Source organism: Plectropomus leopardus, chromosome 8 (assembly GCF_008729295.1).
Source record: "Plectropomus leopardus isolate mb chromosome 8, YSFRI_Pleo_2.0, whole genome shotgun sequence".
Classification (NCBI taxonomy): domain Eukaryota; kingdom Metazoa; phylum Chordata; class Actinopteri; order Perciformes; family Serranidae; genus Plectropomus; species Plectropomus leopardus.
In genome coordinates this window covers 29,369,268-29,389,349 of record NC_056470.1, presented here as the reverse complement: position 1 = coordinate 29,389,349, position 20,082 = coordinate 29,369,268, and the positions used below count along the sequence as shown (strand labels likewise).

Here is a 20,082-nt window from a genome sequence, read left to right as displayed (position 1 = left end):
TTAAAAGAGGAACTTCTCTCAACAGTCACCGTCATGTTGGTATTTGTGGGTCGCCTTCAAGTTCCCACGTGAGAAATGAAAAGACAGTTCTTCTCCATGTAAACCATACATGACACAAAATCATATGTGAAAGCATGAGGCAACCACACACGCACATACAATGTGACACAGGTCACACTTTTAGAGTGACGTAAGATTTGGAAATGTAATACAATTTGTATTTGTTTCACTCAGCTCATACTCTGTTGTATTATGTTGTATTATGACACCAGTATGATCACACATAATGTAAATAGTTCTACACTTTAAAAAGTGTATTGAATTGACACTAGAAGGCTGCATTCAAGCTAATTTCAGAACTGTTTCCTGTTGCATGTTGTGTACACTTTCCTCCAGTTTGTCACACAAATAGAAAACTGTTGACTGATGCACATTTTCCACCACAGTTATAAATTGAAAAAAAGAACTGTTGCCCCAGATTTGTTTGTTGTATCAGGATAGAAATCAATAAAACGAGAATAGATTAATGTTTGTTCGGCCAACAGCAGTTGGTTTCAGATGGGTGTTCTGTTGCTAGTAGCAACCACTACTGGCAAAGTTCTATAGCAGATTTATTGACATTGGTTGCTAGTAGCAACCGATACTTGCAAAGTTCCATTACAGTTTAACTGACAATGTTACATGTTACATGTTTGTGGTTAGCACTGTTGCCTCACAGCAAGAGGGTCCCTGGTTCGAGTCCCAGTTGGAACGGGGTTCGGTCCGGGCAGGGGCCCTTCTGTGCGGAGTTTGCATGTTCTCCCCGTGTCTGCGTGGGTTCTCTCCGGGTTCGGTGAGTCGGCCCTGCGATGGTCTGGCGAACTGTCCAGGGTGTACCCCGCCTTCCGCCCAATGACAGCTGGGATTGGCTCCAGCCCCCCCCCGCGACCCTTACGTGGTTACAGAAAATGACTGATGACTGACTTGTTCTGCCAACAGCAGTTGGTTTCAGATGGGTGTTCTGTTAGTAGCTAGTAGCAACCACTACTGGCAAAGTTCTATAGCAGATTTATTTACATTGGTTGCTAGTAGCAACCGATACTTGCAGAGTTCCATTACAGTTTAACTGACAATGTTACATTTTATCAAATCTGGTTAAATATTGACAAGCATTTTTTTTCAGTTTTTTTTTTTTAATTTTATCTAGGCTTCTGAACAAATACTTGTGTTGGAAATCTATCAGCTGTTTTGTGATTGTTGATTTTTTATTTTGTAGAATTTAGTTTATGATCAACTTGTTGCTAGCCAAGGCTAGTTGTATGAAGGTAATATGTTGTTTATACAGCATTTTAAGTAGCTGTTCGGATGAATTTATTTTACTCTTTTTACCCCTGTGGACTCTGTTTATTTTGTGGGAGCTTAATAAAGTGCCCCGGAGATGATGTTTTTCATCCTGGTTGCCTCATGTAAAAGCCTATGGGACTTTTCCATTGCATTTTGGATTATAACAGAAATTATTTATTTATTATAATTCATTATATATTTTATTAATTTATTTAACCTTTATTTAATCCCACTGGTCCCACTGAGATTAAGAATTAAATAAGTTCTGTGAAAAACAAATTTTTATGATACTTACGTTTCGTTCTGCAAGATAATCTCAATGCATGAACACCACTTTTAGGATTTTTGAAACCAGAATACAATCACCTAAGTAAGTAAAAAGTTAACGTTAGGCTATGAATGAACTGCATTACAAATCACATGAATTACCTTTGTCACCACAGTGAGGCTGTAAAGCTGCGTTCGATGCAGTGCTGCACGGCCCGATGACATTCTGTATTTAGCTTCTTGTTATAAATCGTCCTTTTTAAGACATACAAAAGCTTCAGAAATCACATGTGGATTATTTACTGACATGTTTTATGTCATAGAACAAAACATGAAAGTCTCTTAAGCTTGTGTTAACCACAGACCTTATTTCAGGAATCTAACCAAAAACCCATTTAAAAACAAAAACAAAGAACAACTGACTTTGAGAGAGAGGTGCTGAAATTCTAACTTTTGGGTTTGCCGATTTCCAGGTTTTAGGAGTTATTAATGGGGCACTCTATTTTTTTCTTTAACTAGTGGTACTTTGTGTCTTCCAGGTATGAGGGACAATTATCCTAATTCAATAGTTAGAAAGTCTATACTTTTGTAATTTTAGGTTCTTTGTTTCTGTTCTACTTTATTTAACGATATCTTTGTTTTCTTATATTGTGATTACCATCATTACATTTGTATATTGTAACAGATTCACAATTGCTTTCAGTAAAAATTCATGGTTTATCAACCTTTATTGACTGTGTATATATACTGTGTTAAACTTACATCATAGCTTAACACCTACACTCATGGTGAAGGTAGAATAACATTATGTTATAACATTATATCTTTCACACTGTCACCTCAACTCACACACACACACACATTCTTGTACTATCTTTATGAGGACCCTCATTCACATAATGCATTACGTAACCCCTTACCCCAACCTGAACCATAACAACCATAACAACAACAAGTGCCTGTAATCTCAACCCTAACCTAAACCTAAACTTTTTTTAACTAAAACATTAAAATCAAATCTTAACCCACAAACAAGCATTTGAAGAAGCAGGGATAGGCCAAAAGGTCCTCACTTTCCAAACATGTCCTCTCTGTTGTTAAAATATGTTTGCTGGTCCTCATTATGTAGCAAATACAAGTATGAAAACACACATACACATGCAGAGAGTATCTTTTTGAGTCATCTACAGAAGTGAAAAGATTTTAGGATGTGTTTTGAATTTCATGTCACAACAGAGAAGGATTTAATGTAGAATTAAAGTTCCAGTTATGATACAAGAAAAAAATCAATTATATTCATTGTGAGAAAAAAAGGGATAGACTAAGATATGTCTAATCTGTCTTTGGATCCTCAAAACAAAATAAAGCAAAACAAAGATATAAATCAACTTTGGTTGAGATCAAAGGTTGTCTGTGTTGTGCAGATTGGGTACATCCTGTTCTGGTCTGTGGGTTTTGGTTGCGTTTTTTTTTTTTTTTTTTTTTAATAGTTTTGCATTTAAACACCACGGGACCTTTTGCACTGACCCTGCTAACACTCAGTAACGACCACAGCCTTGCACAAGTTAACCATTGTTGTTAGGCCTCATGATTTGAGACAGTTTACTACACCAAACAAACACTGGCAGGAATTTACAAGCGTGTGCTGTCTCTCACTCTCTTTGTGTATGCACAGGCAAAAAGGTGTGAAAATACCTGCAGCAGTGCAGCTACAGCTAATCAAAACCTGAGAACAAATACAGAGACTATGTTCAACTAGATTATCATAATACAAACTCAATTTATTTGTAACAGCAGTTATATGAATGCGAATCATTCTGTAACAAAATTTACACATTCATTACTCAGGATTCATACTCTAATGTAGTAAAGATTTAAAATATTGCTTATGTGGGATGGCTTTAGACATCTGCCATATAATACATAAACAAGGAACTAGATTTTGCAGTGATTTTAGACAAAAATATATATTTTAAAAGAATTATTCACAGAGGTGTCTCTCATTCTTCCAGCAGAGGTCAGTGCAGTAGCATCAATGGAAACGGCACACTGCAGTCTGACAGGAGTTTCATAAAGTATATTATAGACTCTTCAGAGCTCTTGCTGTCATTGTTGCTGAGGTTAGATGTCTTTCCTGTCCTGTTTTAAAGAGGCAGGGAGTAGAATAAAGTGGCTTGTTTTTGACTTATTGCATCATTTTTAACTTAAAACTTTGTGGCAAAACAGTTCTCAGCATGAAATCTTGGTCACCCAAGAGTCAAAAAAGACACTTGAGTATCATAAACCTGTTAAATTCAGGTAACAGCTGAAGCTCCCAGTGTTTTCTGACATTGTAGTGACACTGTAGATGTCTACAGACCTTGTGTCGTGTTAAATCTTTGTGCAATCTTCTGATGGATGAGTGATCAGAGTGTAGCATTGAGCACCTGGACAGCTGATAGATGCACATCAGGAACAATAGCAGACTTGTTGATGGTTTGAGCCCACTCTGGAAATGTGTTCAAGTTAAACATGGCAACGCCCCACGTGTTCATGGCCAGAGAGACCGAGAGGATGCCCAGGATGTTCATCACAATGCCAGTTTTCACCTGAGAAAGCGTAAAACATGAAGATGCTGCAGTGATAAAACAACATGCTGCTGTGTCTGGTGTAAGGATCTCACCATGTCTTTGACCAGGAGGTGTCCTGATGCAAAGGCGATAGAGTTGGGCGGTGTGGACACGGGCAGCATGAAGGCGTAGGAACATCCTACTGTTGCAGGAATCATGAAGTACAGGGGGTTCACTGAGACGTGCATAGCCTACAGAGACAAAAACAAAACAAGAACATTTTTAGAATTTAAATCATGTCAGTCCTTTAATCAGTGTCGCGACTAAATGCACATGCAATTTACATGCTGTGCGTAGAGCAGAGATCTCAACTTATGGCCCATGAGCCAAATCTGGCCCTCAATGGGATGCTTGGTGACCCCCAACAAGTTTCTTATTCACAATGAGAATAAACTGATTCACAATTGGATTTTTTTGTACTTTTAAGGTAAAAGTGGTGCCCAACAGAGGTCCAGGCTAAGCCTTGAATGTTATCAAATCCGAAAAATGCCCCTGCGTGCACCTGATCGATGCAGAGCTGCTGCTAATGGCCCCTGGCCTCCTGCCATTTTGCAAAAGTGGCCCCCAGGCAAAGCAAGTTGAGCATCCCTAGCATAGGAGGAGTCATGATGATCAATCATAATCATGATAATTATGAACTATTTAAATTCAAGATGAAGCACAACTACAATAGGCAGTGTTTGGCCATTATATGTAATGATATACATTACTAGTTAAATAATAATGTGAATCATTTTTGGGGTCACAAAATGTAAGTCCTTTTTTTTTTTTTTAAATAAATAAGCTTGTGGAGCAAACTTTTTAACAGTTTTATCAATTCATTTGTAAAATAAGTAAGGTTAGACACAACTCCGCCACATTACTGCCTCTCAGATTTAAGACTGAATTGCACCTATAAACGAAAATTCAGTTTACTTGTCAAACAGACTGGACAGATAGCCAATTATAACGGGGTGGCACCTGGGGTGGCCAATCAGATTTCAGGCCACTCCCTAAACACTTCCCTGCTGCTGCTACACTACTACTACTTTTACTACGAGCCTACATTATTGGGAAAAGGAGCTCGGTATCACCCAGTGGCTCTTCAGTGACACCATAATTGCAAGCTATTTTCATCAGGAAAAGCATTGTGTAAACCCACAAAACTTTATATTCACGCCAAGATCTAAAGATGTCTGAATGCAACACATATGTCGCACTTAGCTGCAAAAAATAAGATGCAAGACACTTATATTAGCAATTTAGATGATCTATAAGCAAAGTCCAGGGTGGTAATGGTTAAAAATGTTTTTAATGTAAATGAGAACTTAGGACACAGTCTCTAATCATCCTATACATCCTGTAAACGATTCTCTGAGTGCATATTTCACTGCATAGGCGCTGCTGCAAAGTACAAAAGCTCCAGATAATGATTACTGACAACAGCAGTTAATGTCCAACAAGCTACAAACACAAGAACATCTATTGCAAGAGTTTAACAAGCCCTCTAAGCCTTGGACTAACATAAGAAACTGGGTCAGCATGAATCCCCTGTTCCCCGTCCAGTTTCCACGGCTTTGTCTTGAGACAGAGTTTCCGGGTTTGTCCACCTGACTGCCATCTTAATCAGAGTGTTTCGCTATAAACTGATGTGAAACCTTAACTTTACTATCAAGAAACATTTTAACTTACATCATCTATGTTTTGCTATTTCATTAACCCTTTGAAACCTGAATCATTATCAGTTTTCTTGTGCTTTTCCCATGCATTTAAAACTTTGTGCAAATTTGTGTGGTTTCTTTGAAAAACATGGGGAAAATAGTCATAAGCAACCTGACATGAAATTTCTGGCAAATTGCAAAAAACTGTAAATGGTGAGAAGAAAATCACCTTTGAAAAATTGCAAAACAAAAGAGAAAAAATGAATAATTAGACTATTTTCAAATAACACAGAACAAATACAAAAAAATAGATATTTAAAATGATTAATTATCATAAATAAATATTATATATATATTTTTGTGTTTGGCTAATTTAATTTTCATGTAACTTTTTACAAATTTCTTGCTAATATTTTGGTCATTATTTTGAGTTGCTTATTCCCTGCTTTCCATGTTTTTGAAAGAAATCACAAAAATTTCAGGTTTCAAGGGGTTAACAGTATCAGACTGCTCTCTAACCCACTGTATGTCTTTAAGTTGAACACCAGTCTTACCAGTTCAGCAATGACGGGTAAAAATATGATGATCGTGGCAGTGTTGCTGGCGAACTCAGTGAAGCAGGCCAGAAAAGCAGTGATCAACATCACAGCTGCAGCAGGAGGGACCTCGGCCAAAGGCTGGAGGTGGCCCCCGAGCCAGGAGGCGAGCCCAGACTCCTGCCAAACACCACAAGAACGGGGTCAAAGGTCAAAGATCAAATCAGAACATAATAAAGCAAAGTGGAGAACAGAACCAAACAGAGCAAAGCAGTACAGAGTCAGCAGGACAGAAACATTTAGTACTAAGAAAAATGATGTAAACTTTTACAATTTAAAGTTACTAATCATGCTTTCAGTTGAGAGGAAACATAACTTAATCTAAAAGGAATAGTATTTGGGCTATATATATATATATATATGTATATATATCTTGGTGGATTTTTTTAACAACATAGTGTCCTCTACTAGTAATGTATGTCACAAGGACATTCTTGAAAAACTGTACACATTGGAAGCCAAAGTTTTCCTTTATTCTAAACCTAACCGCATGCTTTTGTTCCCTAATCTTAGAAAACAAACTTTTTATTTGCTTTACCGCAAATAGGGAAGTTAATCTTTAAATGACTGTATACACATCATCCACCGGAACATCCAAAACAAATGCAGGAGGGTAACCTAGCGAGTAATATTTTCTAAAATGTTTGATATAGAGATGATAAGACATGTTAGACAATAACCAGCTTGACACTCCAGGAAGTCACTACTTTTCACTACTTAACAGCTTAAGCAAGCACTCCCTATAAAACCAAGCTTTTGTTGTTTTCCTTAATATGAATTAACATAATGATATAATGTGATAATTAGTGTAAGTGTTATTGTATTCTACATTTGGATAGGGGCCTTGTCCTCCTGTTTAACCAGTCTTAATGCCTGAGCTCAATATAATCTGCAAGCTATGGTCGCTTTGCCTTTCAATGACACCATACATGACGAGGGGCACTACAGCTGTCTGCTGATCTAAACTAGTTAATATTTCCCATAACGTTAACTAGGAAACATAACAGAACACGAGTCAGCCTAACTTCAGCTTTATTCCCATAAGTTTATTATAACTATCTGTAAGAGTCCCAGTTCGTGCCAAAAAGTTAACCTCACAATCGGCCCTTACACCATCGCGAGAGCCGCGCCTAACGAGCAACAGAATTGATATTCCAGGGAACAGTGTCCTGAGCATTATCTTCCAGGACCAGGCGAAGGACTTAAGAGTTGGTTTGAGGCTGAGGAGATAACTAGAGGAAAACACTCCAATGAAAACTACCAATCAAAAGATTTAGATGGTGTAGATAACAAACACAAAAAATATTAAGATGTGTCATCAAAGCACAGGGTTTTCCTACAACATACACATGGTGTCTGCTGTAATCAATATGAGATAAATGCTGTAAAATTTCTGAAGTTTACAGCTGCCTAGTGATACACCAGCATACAACAATGTCGTGATTACGCTTCCTGTAAGTATAAAGTTGTTTCCTTTCAAAGCTTCTCCAAAATCCTTAATTGATACCATCTGTTAAATACATTACCAGCAGAATAACAGAAATCATTAACAATTCAGATATTAAATTAAACATAATATTATTTAGTGATTAAACTAAAAAAGAATTCTAATATAGAGACCAATTGAGGCACAATGTAAGGTGGCCTTGAGCATCGTCGAAATATATTTTAAATATAATTGCAAACAGCACTGACATCAACTTTAACTTTCTGCACAACTGCACAACTCCTTCCTAGTGCACCTTTGGTACATATTTTTTTGTGTGTTCTTTAGTAGTCTGTTTTCATTTATAATAAGCTTCTTTATGTTTTTTTTCACTTCTTTAAAGTTACTGTTTTGAATTGTCTTCATCCCTTTATGTTTAACTAATTTATGCTAACCTAAACAACCACCAAGACAATAAATTGAGAAGCAACAGCACTCTACATACTCTAAAATATTTGGATGCTTCACAAACATCTTCCCACCTGGCAGCAGCATACGATACGAATACGATACGGAGACGGATACGATAACGATACGATACGATACGATACGAGAACGATAACGGGAATACGATACGATACGATAAGATACTATACGATACATACTATACGATACATAACGATTACTATTACGATTCGTCATACGATACGATTACGATAACATAACATAAGTCCAGTCATTCAAGTGAATACCCAAGATTAATTGTCACCAATTTCAGTTATCTCAATTCAAATTTCTCTTGTTGTTTTCCCAAGATATGACACTGAATATGACCAGAAAAAAGTGTTTTTTGCAAAACATTATGATACGTCAGAGTGAATTGACTTTGACCTTTTAAGTATTAACCACATCATTTTTACCTATTAAAACATTTGTGAGTGAATTTTGTCATAATTTACCACAGGAATTCTTGAGTTGCGGGAGCCAAACACAGGTATTGCAAGGTCAAAGTACTTTGACCCCCAAATTTAATAGTTTTCTCCTTAAGATCCGAGTGGATATTTGATGCCAAAGCGATGAAGGAAAATTCCCTCAAGCCTTTTGATATTCACATTCCACTTTACTTTAGATACGATGTAGAGGGTCGAAGGGACAGAGGGGCATTCGTATGCTTGTAAAGCCCTCAGAGTGCGAAACTGGGCATTGTGATAATGGGCTTTATAATAAAAGTTAACTTGACTTGACTTTGGAATAAAATGGACGCAACGGTCATTTTTTATTTGGGTGAAAAAAAAAAAACCCTGAACTTTGAACTCCAGCCATCAAAATCGAATCAGGTAAACCTTTGAGTCCAAGTGACATTTCTCTCAAGGGGTTTTGTAGAGATATCATGTTTCCATAGAAAGCATGTTGAACACATTTACTTGCGAATTACTCCCTCCTGCGACATACGTATGAACAGATGGATGACCAGACCCAAAAACATATGCTGGGCCGCAGCTATCACCGACAACAGATGCGTAACAGTACGATTACAGCGTTACTATTGCATCAAACCTACATATACCTTAATATTAAATAAACATTAAACAATCTTAGTTTATTCGTACTGCCAAAGATCAAAAGAAACCAGTTGACCATTTTGAATATATTACCACTTGGCCGCAGTTTTCTAGAAAGTAGTTTTCTTTTAAAACTCATGTGACTTTTCACCTTCCCTCTTTTGAGAATCGTGTTTACTCAGATAAGGTTTTCAATACAAACAATATTTACTCTTTATTTTATATCCTAACCAACGGAGATATAGTATATTAAGATCATTTTTCAATTTGTTTTAAAATAAAGTGCTATCTCTTCTTATCTAAAAACTGACCTACATTGAAGGGAACATGAGCCCATTATTTGCTTGTCTTCACTTTTTTTTCTTGCATCCAGTCGTTTATTTGACCAGCTGAACTATATACACAACGCGCAAACACACGTTCTGTAGCCACCACACAAGCCAGGTGCCAACAGTTCTTTGTCGAAACACACACAGAGACACATGCAAACTCCCAAAGTGTGACATCATAGTTTTGAGACGATTTTTCTAATCACAGAAACCAGAGAAACTTCTCAGTTTCAGTTTCCAGACGGGAAATATCACTGAACACCACACACTAATCCTAAAATTAATATAAAAAATAAAGAAAAGGCCAAAAGTTTTTCTGCAATAACCAATACTTTCCCCAGAGACAAAGAACATGACTGTCCTGATGTCAAAAATATTTAGTCATCACAACTTCTGACTCATAATGCAAGGCCGCAAATACAATTGTCTCTTGTAAAGCAATCACTTATCTTAATTTAATCTTAATAACAGCAAAGGTCACAAATAAAATTAACTAAAAATAAAATAGTAAGGGTAATTAGTATTATGAAAATCACGACAATGAAAAAGTCTTGAAAAAAATGAATATGTCGTGAAACCCAATCCAAAATATGATAATAACATTTGTTTAACCCTTCAAGAAGGACCTAAAAAAAAAAACTTGATTTACTTTGGTCACACTGGGAAACGGGCAAAAAAATGAAACTTCAAAACAATTAAATGATACGCGACAACAAAATATATAAAAAGGGTCCTAACAATAAAAAAAAATCCTACATGCATATCAAAAAAAATAAAGTGGTGTATATTATTAAACATGAAGGTAATATATATAAATGGCTGTAATAAAAAATATGAATGTCTAAAAAAAACAAAACGTGAAACTACAGTACAAAAAAACACAATAAACGGCGGGGGGTATAATAAACTATAGAAAAAAAAAAAGGAAGAAAAAATATCAAAAAAAGAAAAAAATCCAATACAAAAACTAAAGGGGGGGGGGAAAAAAAAAATCCAAATATAGAGGGCTCAGAAAAAACAAAAATTAAATTTAGCCAAAATGCACCAAAAAAAGATCATCTGCGATAGGGGACGAAAACAATATGGACCACAATGATCACACATGACTGCGTCAAAAAAAAATAAAAAGAAATAGCATGAGGGGGGGATCATTAACAGAAATGGAAATAATTAACAGCTGTCTGCAAGAACATGGGATAACTGGAATCAAATAAAACTAAAACTAGGCATAGAGGAAACACTAAGGAAAAAAAAAAAAAATCAATATTGCCTCAATAACAATAATATCAGCAAAAAGACTAAAAATCCCAAGAAAAAATAATATAAAATGGGGAAAAAAAAAAATAAATTAATGAAGAGCAGAAAGGCAATACATATAATAAAATGAAAAGAGCATAGCTCACTATGCAAGGCATGAAACAAATATACATAAAGGGGATTGAAGTCAAACAAGAAAAGAATAAGTTATTTAAAATAACTTAGGGGCGAATCAAGCAAAAATCAAAAACATAAAAAAAAAAGAAATACACGAAAAAAATAATCAAGGGGAAATAGAGTAGGTAACAAAAAAATAAGCTAAATAACTATAAAAAAACGCTTTGCGAATAAAAAAATAAACTAAAAAAAAAAAAATGTATTTAATGAATCACAATCTGCAAAAAAAAAAAAACAAAAATAACACACGAAAAAACACAAAAAAGGCAAAAAAAAAAAAAGAAAAAAATAAGAAAAAACAGAGAAGAACATAACTCAATATTCTAGGACTAGAAAAAAAAAAGTATTATAGAGTGTAAAGTTGACAGCATTTTCTTGCATAAAAACATAAACCATGAGACATTTGGTCTTCTTGTCTAGGCTATAAATTGTATGGATAATCAGTACAAATAACAACTTTTACATGATTGCATAGGTTTTTGAAACCTGTAATCAATCTGACACATCATTACCCGGCATATTCAAGACCTCCATGGAAACGCGATCCTAACCCATTCCCAAAAACAGGCAAGAGAAGCTTGAGCGGAAGAGCAAAATGCAATAACCAAGAGCACAAAATTGATGAGGTCGTAGTCGGAAAGTAGCTGCTAAAGCAGAAGTACATTTTTGACAAAACTGCTGAGGAAGGTGATTTTTTTAATGATTTAAATGATTTTTTAAATGTTCAATGTGCAACAGATACCTTTTCAGGCTGTCCAATCAGGATGAGTTGGGTGCGGTGCCTTTCAAGTGTAGGCTGTCCCCTAAAACCGATACGCGCGTGGCGTATAAACAGATCAAGAAACCTTCCTCAACACTACATAAATTTATTTAAAAGTATTTAAACATAATACTTAATCTTCAGCTGGTACAGCCTGCCTCCGATCGGAATCTCTCATCTCCGTCTTCATGTCGCTCTGAGCTCCGACCTCATCCATCCTTTTTAAGTTTTAAGGAGGCATTATACTATTACTCTTGAAACCAGATCATATTTGTGTCTTGTTGTCTTTAAACACATCGGGAGAATTCCAAACAACTTAACAAGACATACTCAGACATTCACTAAAAAAAACTATCTATAAAACCTGAAAATAATTGCGAAAATAAAGAAAGAATACAAACCAGAAACTGACCAACAAAAGTGATGAAAAGAACATAAATATATGTTTTTTTTCTTTTTTTCTATAGAACATCAAATTCTGCATTTTATTTATTTTTATTTTTATTTTCCACCTGCTGAGATGTACATTTTTTATACCACATCTGCATATGGAGAAAATGCATGTCAAAAATCCCAAGCTGTAATGATAACAAAAAAAATCTACTTAGGCACAACCAAAAGCCTGCATTAAAGTGTTTAAAATTAGCCAAAAGCAATAATGAATATTTGCTAATTTATGATTAAAGACTCTAATGTTGTGATAAAAAAAATAAACTCAATGAAAGTAGAAAATACTATAATAGTATAAATAAATTTTTAAAGCATGATTGGAAAGCGCATTTTGTATCGCAGAGTGACATACATGTGTGCAATATTAACGACTGACCTAAGGTTAATATTGCACTTCTCATTCTAATCATATACTCTGTGTACTTTATTGCTATTTTCCTCTTTAATGTATCTCTTTTATCTTTTTCTGGTGAAGCACTTAAACTGCAATTCCGTGTATGGAAAGTTGCAATATAAATAAATAATAATAATAATACTATAATAATAATAAATATTAATTATTATTATCTATTATTATATTCTTATATTATTATTATTACACACAATTATTATTATATATTAATTACTATTATTATTCATAATCATAACTATTTCATTTATTCCAAATATTATTACTTATACTGTGCAACTGTCCTTGGAATGAATGGGACCCTGTATTCAATGCTCCATCCAATTCTTTTCATACATCCATGGTGCAGACATGGGAGTGTTATCAGTCTTCTCATCTAACTCTTACTAGGAATACACATTAGCATATTTCCCAGAATGTCAAACTGTCTTTTAAAAAAATATCATCAAAACATCATTTGAGCTGGAGCTGATGGATGTTGTTCTTACCCGTCTATCGACAGTATTTGTTTTTCCACGGGCACTGAGGGCAGCGACTGCAGCTTTACAGTAGACTGACCTGAAAGACAGTGAAACAAAGAGTTTGTGTCATATAGCATGAGTCAAATCAAGAGTTTTAGCTCTTTGTGGGGGATTTACTACAGTGCTCATATATGAAATGTATGATGAAAAACCTGGAAAAGTCATAGAATGTCACAGTCATGTTTTCCAGGCCAGAAACATCATAGAATTAGTCAAAATCATTGAATGTTTTGGAAAAGTCATGGAATTTTTTGGAGTGTAAAGAAATTATCTTCAATGGATAACCTTTCACGTAAAGTAACATTAGGCAAATTTATTTTGTGTAGCTATTGATGTCACGTAGCTCTAATAAGTGTCAGTTTGTGACATTTACCATCATGTATGTTTGTGCATTTCTCCACGTTTTGTCTCTTCCTTCATGTAGCCCATGTAAGTGAGCTGAAATTATGTTTAAATAGAGTTTGGATCTGATATGCTTAAAAATGCCAGGCAAGTGGGACAAGAAAAAAATGGTATTATGGGTCCTTGAAAAGTCATGTAAAAGTTTTGAAATTTTGTCTGTGAAAATGTATGGAAAACCTAATGACTTTATCACTTACCATTTGAATATTTAACTTTGTATCTGAGGACTCACTGTAGTGGAAAAACTGCACAAAGTTCATATCTTGGATTACATATTAAAGGCTTTTGAGGACAAGGTTAAAACAATACAACTATCTATGCTGTCTGTGTACACATTTTGAAATGTGCTCACCTTCTGACAACAAATAAAATGGACATTAACCAAGGGTTTTTTGTCATGTGGGGACAGCAGGCGGGGGAAAAAAGTAAACACAAGACTGGTGATTTTTTCTAGCAATCACAGCAGTTACGGAGCAATATTATCATTTATTTGGAGTCGTGGCTCTGGCCACTTGACAAACTTAAATCAAAATTTTCTTCTTTTCTTTTAGCTCTGTGTTTGGTCTCCACCAACACCTGAGAGAAATATCTAGGTCTTTAGCTGCTAAATGCTCCACTACTTTCAGCAGCTAATGTCTAACTGTCCGTTTATCTGTTTTGTGCTGAGTATGTCCTGTACAGTGGGTTTATCAAAGCTTTTGGGCTGCCTGCTGCTGCTGAAAGGTTTATAAAAAAAGGTAAGAATGAAACAAAACAGCAAAAATGTGGGCCAGACAACCAAAAACATAAGCTGAGGGATGCTGAAATGCTCCTTAGCACAGAGTTAGTGATAATTTTCAGTGTCCTCATCACTATACCTTTCACATGATAGAGTTAAAATAAAACTACCAAGCAGCTCCGAGTACACGAGTCCATGTCAGGTAAACAACAAACAACATACCATTTATAATATCATTCTCAGGATCACTTGTGAACTTGCTCTTCTCTTTCAGGCTCTGCAGGTCTCCAAACAGACTCTCCAGGATGGCGTTAGCTATGGGGAGCATCATGGCGGTGGTGGCGGTGTTGCTGAGCCACATAGACAGGAAGGACGAGGTCAGCATCATTCCCAAAATGAGCCTGGGAGAAAAAATTCAGATCATAAACTTAAATCAGGATCATGGCGGCTGACTTTGAGGATTTCCCTTTTGTAAGAAGACGCACTCTCACTTAAAGGATAAGGTTAGCGCTAATATTTTCTTATTACCCTTACTTCATCAAGGAGGTCATGTTTTCAGGACTGTGTGCTCAAAATTTTGAGCGGATCTGAATCACAAGGTGGTTACACCATTTTGTCTGCACTTTTTCAAAGTAGGGCATCTGGCCTTATGAACACCTGCAATCTCTGAAGGCCCCTCAAGTGGTCAATTAATGCCATGAAAAGTCCAAAAAACAGCAATGCGTTTATCTGTTTCCCAACACTTTTCAACTTTCTCACCATGTTTATGGTTCAAACACGAGGACTGAAGACACCTGAGAAAACTGGTTCATTAAATATTGAAAACATGGGGGAAAAAACAAATGAGCATATTGTATAAAATAGTAAAAGGTGACAAAAAATGACCTGTTAATTTGCTTATTATATTATTTTTAGATATTATTAAAAAAAATAGAGGTTAAATGTCCAAAACTGTACTAATTATGTATTTTAAATTATTTTAGAGGAAAAAAAGTTTTGATGGGTTTTAAAAAAAAATTTTCAGGTAATTTTCTTGTAACTTTTTACTTAATTTTTTGCAAATTTTTGGCCCTTTCTTTTTGAGTTTCTTATTGCCTTCTTCCCTTGTTGTAAAAGAAATCAAGCCAATTTGCTCAGGTTTACAATAGTTTCCTGAAACAGTTAGACACTGCAGTTTTTGGCAAACGGTACTTTGCGGGTTAATACACATCGGGTGCTCTGGTGACTATTATCACCAGCGGGATGGTGTATGTTGGATCTGCTCAAAGTAAACTATAGTCCGTGCGTGTTGATCATAATAAAGAGGCTGTCGCGCAGTGTAACAGCGCGGCTCACTGAGGTGTTTGTAATTGTTGTGAATAATAAAACATAGACTATCACAGTCCTTTAACTGTCTCTCCTCTAAGTTTTCTCACCAGGCTGGTTTCACTCCGACAATAGTGAGGACCTTCAGGGCGATTCTGCGATGCAGGCCCCACTCCTCGATGGACGACGCCATCACAAGACCGCTGAGGAAGAGAAAATTGGTTTCCAGGAAGTACTGGGGGCAGACTTTTTTGGATGGAAGGATTCCGAGAGTTGGGAAGAGGCAGACCGGAAGCATTGCAGTGACGGCCAGAGGAAGGGCCTCTGTGCACCAAAACATAGCCATCAGCACCACCACATAAAGACATTTTCCCTCCTAAAAGATAAGCAACATGTGGCAGTTAATGTTAGGGAGTAACAAAATACAAGTAATAAGTAGGTATAAATGCCTGTATTCTGTTACAGTTTAAATTGGTAGAATTCTGATTCCGGTTATTTAAAAAAATAGATTACTTGTAGGGATTACTTTATTTGTTTTGTTTATTTGCACCGTGTCTTAACTGAATGCCATGTGAGCAAGCATGCAGCATGTTCGCATCCAGATTCGTCACATGTTCTTACTTTGCAGTGGACGTCCGTGCCTACATACTACACTCTAGGCATCCCTCCGCATCTGCTGTTGACGTTGAGGGATAGCACTACTGTGATGTCAACACAAGCACATGGTGGGATTACGCTGCACGTAGTTATGTTTGGGCAACAAAAGCACGTGGCAACCAACACTGGGACATTGACAAATGCTGGCACAGCTGGTTAGGATTAGGGGAAGAAGGCACATGAGGGGTAGGAAAAAAACATCACATTCAGATGGGGCACGAATACCAGACACTATAGTACCAGTACCTACATTACAGTCCAAAATTTTTGGATCAATTCAACATCCCGCCTGCTGTATAAGGAGCTTGCATGCTCCTTATATCACCAGAAGTGCCATGCAGCGGCGAATCATACGACACAACAGACTCCGACCGGATTCAATCTCAAGTGACACCACTTGTCTGCATACAAGGCTGCAGCAGTAGGTGCTGTCTGACTGTGCATAGTCAGCCGACGTGGTTTGTTTACATGATGTAACAGAAGTGAATATTCAACAGACTTAGTGCAGACACAAAATGACGCTCGCTTGCTGTCAGGACACAGTGTAAAATTCATATGAGGCACGCATTTCCCATTAACTGATTTTTTAAAAAGTGTGTGTTGTGACAACAGCTGAGGAGATGCACAGACAAGACACAATCGTGTGTTTTTGGCCAAAAATGTAAGAAACAGACAAATGAGCTCAGAAAGATGAATCTAAAGTATTTAGGATACGTTGCGTAATTTGAGTAATCTAATGGAAAACATTACAGATTAAATTTTAGGGCATATATTCAGTAATCTGTAGTGGAATATGTTTTAAAAGTAATTTTTCAAAACAACTTGGCACATCGGGGCTTCAGGACACTTGGATTACTTTGGACATTTTGTTGTTTTATTATGTGTTCCTTTAAGGTCTGAATCCTGGTCACCATTTGCTTCAATTGTTTTGGAGAAGAGTGCAACATCATTTCACTGGCAAACTCCAGCAATGTTTTGTGGACTGTAAAACTTCACTCCACTTTCCATCAGGTAATGACTGAATTTTCATTTTTGGGTGAACTATCCCTTTAAACCTGGAGCCAGGAAGTTAGCTCGACAGACAACTGTTGTAACATTAACGTCGGTGTTGTAACATTCACTCATTGATTTATTGGTAACTGCTTCTCCTCTTAAGGGTCGCGGTGGGGCTGGAGCCTATCCCGGCTGTCATTGGGCGAGAGGCGTGGTACACCGTGGACAGGTCGACAGACTATTACAGGGCTTTCACGCGGAGACAGACAACCATTCATACTCACATTCACACCTATGGGCAATTTAAAGTCACCGATTAACCTGCATGTCTTTGAATGTGAGAGGAAGCTGGAGAACCCAGAAAAACCCCACGCTGACACAGGGAGAACAACTCTGCACAGAGACGTCCCCCATCCAAGGTCCGATCCTGGGATCCTCTTACTACAAGGCAACAGTGCTAACCACTAAACCACCATGCTGCCCGTATTCACTCACTCATTCGTTTAAAATATATTTTAGAATAAGCATAAAAGCACAAAACACCATATCTAGTGTCCGATGCATCCATCTGTCAGCATGGCAAATTTCGGGCCTGTCACATTTAATTTGTCATCTCGAGATCTCAAATAAATTACAGTATGTCGTTATCTCAGGAAAACACAGTTTTGTCGTCTCAAGATCTCAAGAAAATGATCACGTTATTTCGGGAAACAAAGGAAAAAAATGTATGACTGTATGGCTGCTCAGGGCTTCCATATAATTGTATTCAGCCTCACATTTTAGCAGATTACAGAGCATACACAACATTAATCCTGGCCTGATTTGTTGGCTGATTGATTTTTTAACAGTTGGGTTGCAGTGTGTGAGGATAAATGGTGATTTATCAGAAGTACTTTTATCTTTCACTGGTTGGCCTCAGGTTTGTGTCCTCTCACATCTTTCTTTTGTTTAACATACAATTTTTTTGATAAAGCCAGCGTGTGGGACTTCCTATTATCAATTTATCTGAGGACCTGGTCATTGTGACCTTGCTCAACAATAATCATGATCCTGTTCTTGTTGAGTTTACCAGTTGGTCTTGAACATTAATTTGGCAAAAAACAAAAGAGATGACAGTTGATTTTAGGAAAAATCAGGAGAAAAAAAAGGTACAAATATGGGCACTATCAGTGATGAGAAACTGACCTTTGGGCATCATTGCTGTGTGTGTTAAAGCCCAGCTGCGCTTGTGCCAAAACAAAAAACAAAAAAAACGCTCACGTGAACTCATCTATCATAAAAATCACTCACCTTTTCCGGCACTGTAAAAAGTAACGGCAGAAACAGGAGTGGAGTGAGCAGCAGGATCAGCTGTTTGTGGACGCACCACAGCTTCTTGAACACCACAGATATCTTCATCTCCGGGGTGAAGTTTAGCTCCGCTCAGAGGAGAAGGAGCTGCAGACTGTGCTGAGAGGAGCCTGCAGGGACGCACTTTGTCCGAGTTCAGCGAAGATTAACTACACGCCTTCTCACAGGTTAACTCCTCGTAGGATGGTGTCAAATATTTAAGAAGAGGGATAACTGTCCGTCAGGCCTTGCCCACGCAGACAAGAAAAAGTGATGCGTTTTGGAGAAGTGGAAAGGAGAGGTACACATGATCTCACGCGTGCCAACGGGCTGCTGCAGGACTTCATTCATGGTTTTTGGGTCACTGTGATTCAGTTTACAAACTTTTTTTCACAGTGTAAATTATAGAACAACTTGGAGGTTGGTCAATCAGTAAATAAGTGTGCAGGAAAATTATGTTTGAACTAGAAAGACATAGACAAACAGCCAGGGATACTCAACTTACTTTACCTGGGTAGCCACTTTTACAACAGGGCAGGAGACCAGGGGTCAGTTAATTAACAAAAATAGATATTTATCAGTGTCTATAATAAAGTAACCACCTGTTTTTAACCTTTCCACACTTTCTGTCCTAATCGTCAGCGAAGAGGTAGATCCACTTGCACCAGCCCCGCACTGGTAAGGTGTACTTGAATGACCATAATTCTCTGAAAATGATAAACAACAGCCTTTCAGTTATTTCTTATCACATATATAAGCTAATATATATAGCTATATATATATATATATATATATATATATATATATATATATATATATATATATATATATAAACAACCAGGAATGATGCTGAATATTTAAATATAATTTAGGGACTGTTTGTTATTGTTTTAGTGTTAAGGGGAGGGATATATAACTTTAAATGGCTATATGTTTATTTAACTGCTGATTTTTTAAGAAAAAAATCTGACAATGTTTTATTGTAAATTTTTTTAAAGAAAATATTTTGTCAGAGGATTTTTTTTCTTTAATTTTTTTTTTGTTGTTGTTTTTCCTTTAAGGCTTTACGGCCTTGTTGTGGTGGATACATTAAGCCATGTGACTGTAGTGTAGTTCATTTATAGCCTAACATTAGCTTTATACTTGTGGCAATTGCACTGTTTTTTTGCATTTTTTGTTAAGATTATCTTGCTAATCTTACTAAACAAAACTGAAAAAATATCTCTCTTTTTCTGCATTTTTTTTTCGAAATACAATGAAAAAATCCAAGGGAACCAGGGTGAAGCTACTTCCACGTTGGCCTACAGAAAAAACGTCATCCCTGGGTTACTGTATTATCCTGTTAATAACTT

At 36.6% G+C, this 20,082-nt stretch overlaps 1 protein-coding gene across 1 annotated transcript; it reads right to left on the bottom strand.

Moving 5' to 3' along the window:
* Positions 1-3,035: 3,035 nt before the first annotated feature.
* slc13a3 (solute carrier family 13 member 3) lies at positions 3,036-18,823 on the bottom strand. The gene is made up of 8 exons (XM_042491072.1): positions 18,692-18,823; positions 15,862-16,127; positions 14,669-14,847; positions 13,294-13,363; positions 11,929-11,989; positions 6,394-6,555; positions 4,253-4,390; positions 3,036-4,178 (listed from the first exon to the last, which is right to left on the bottom strand). Exons 1-8 carry the CDS (start codon positions 18,797-18,799, stop codon positions 3,996-3,998), a joined length of 1,167 nt encoding a protein of 388 aa, XP_042347006.1. The 5' UTR covers positions 18,800-18,823; the 3' UTR covers positions 3,036-3,995.
* Positions 18,824-20,082: the final 1,259 nt, after the last annotated feature.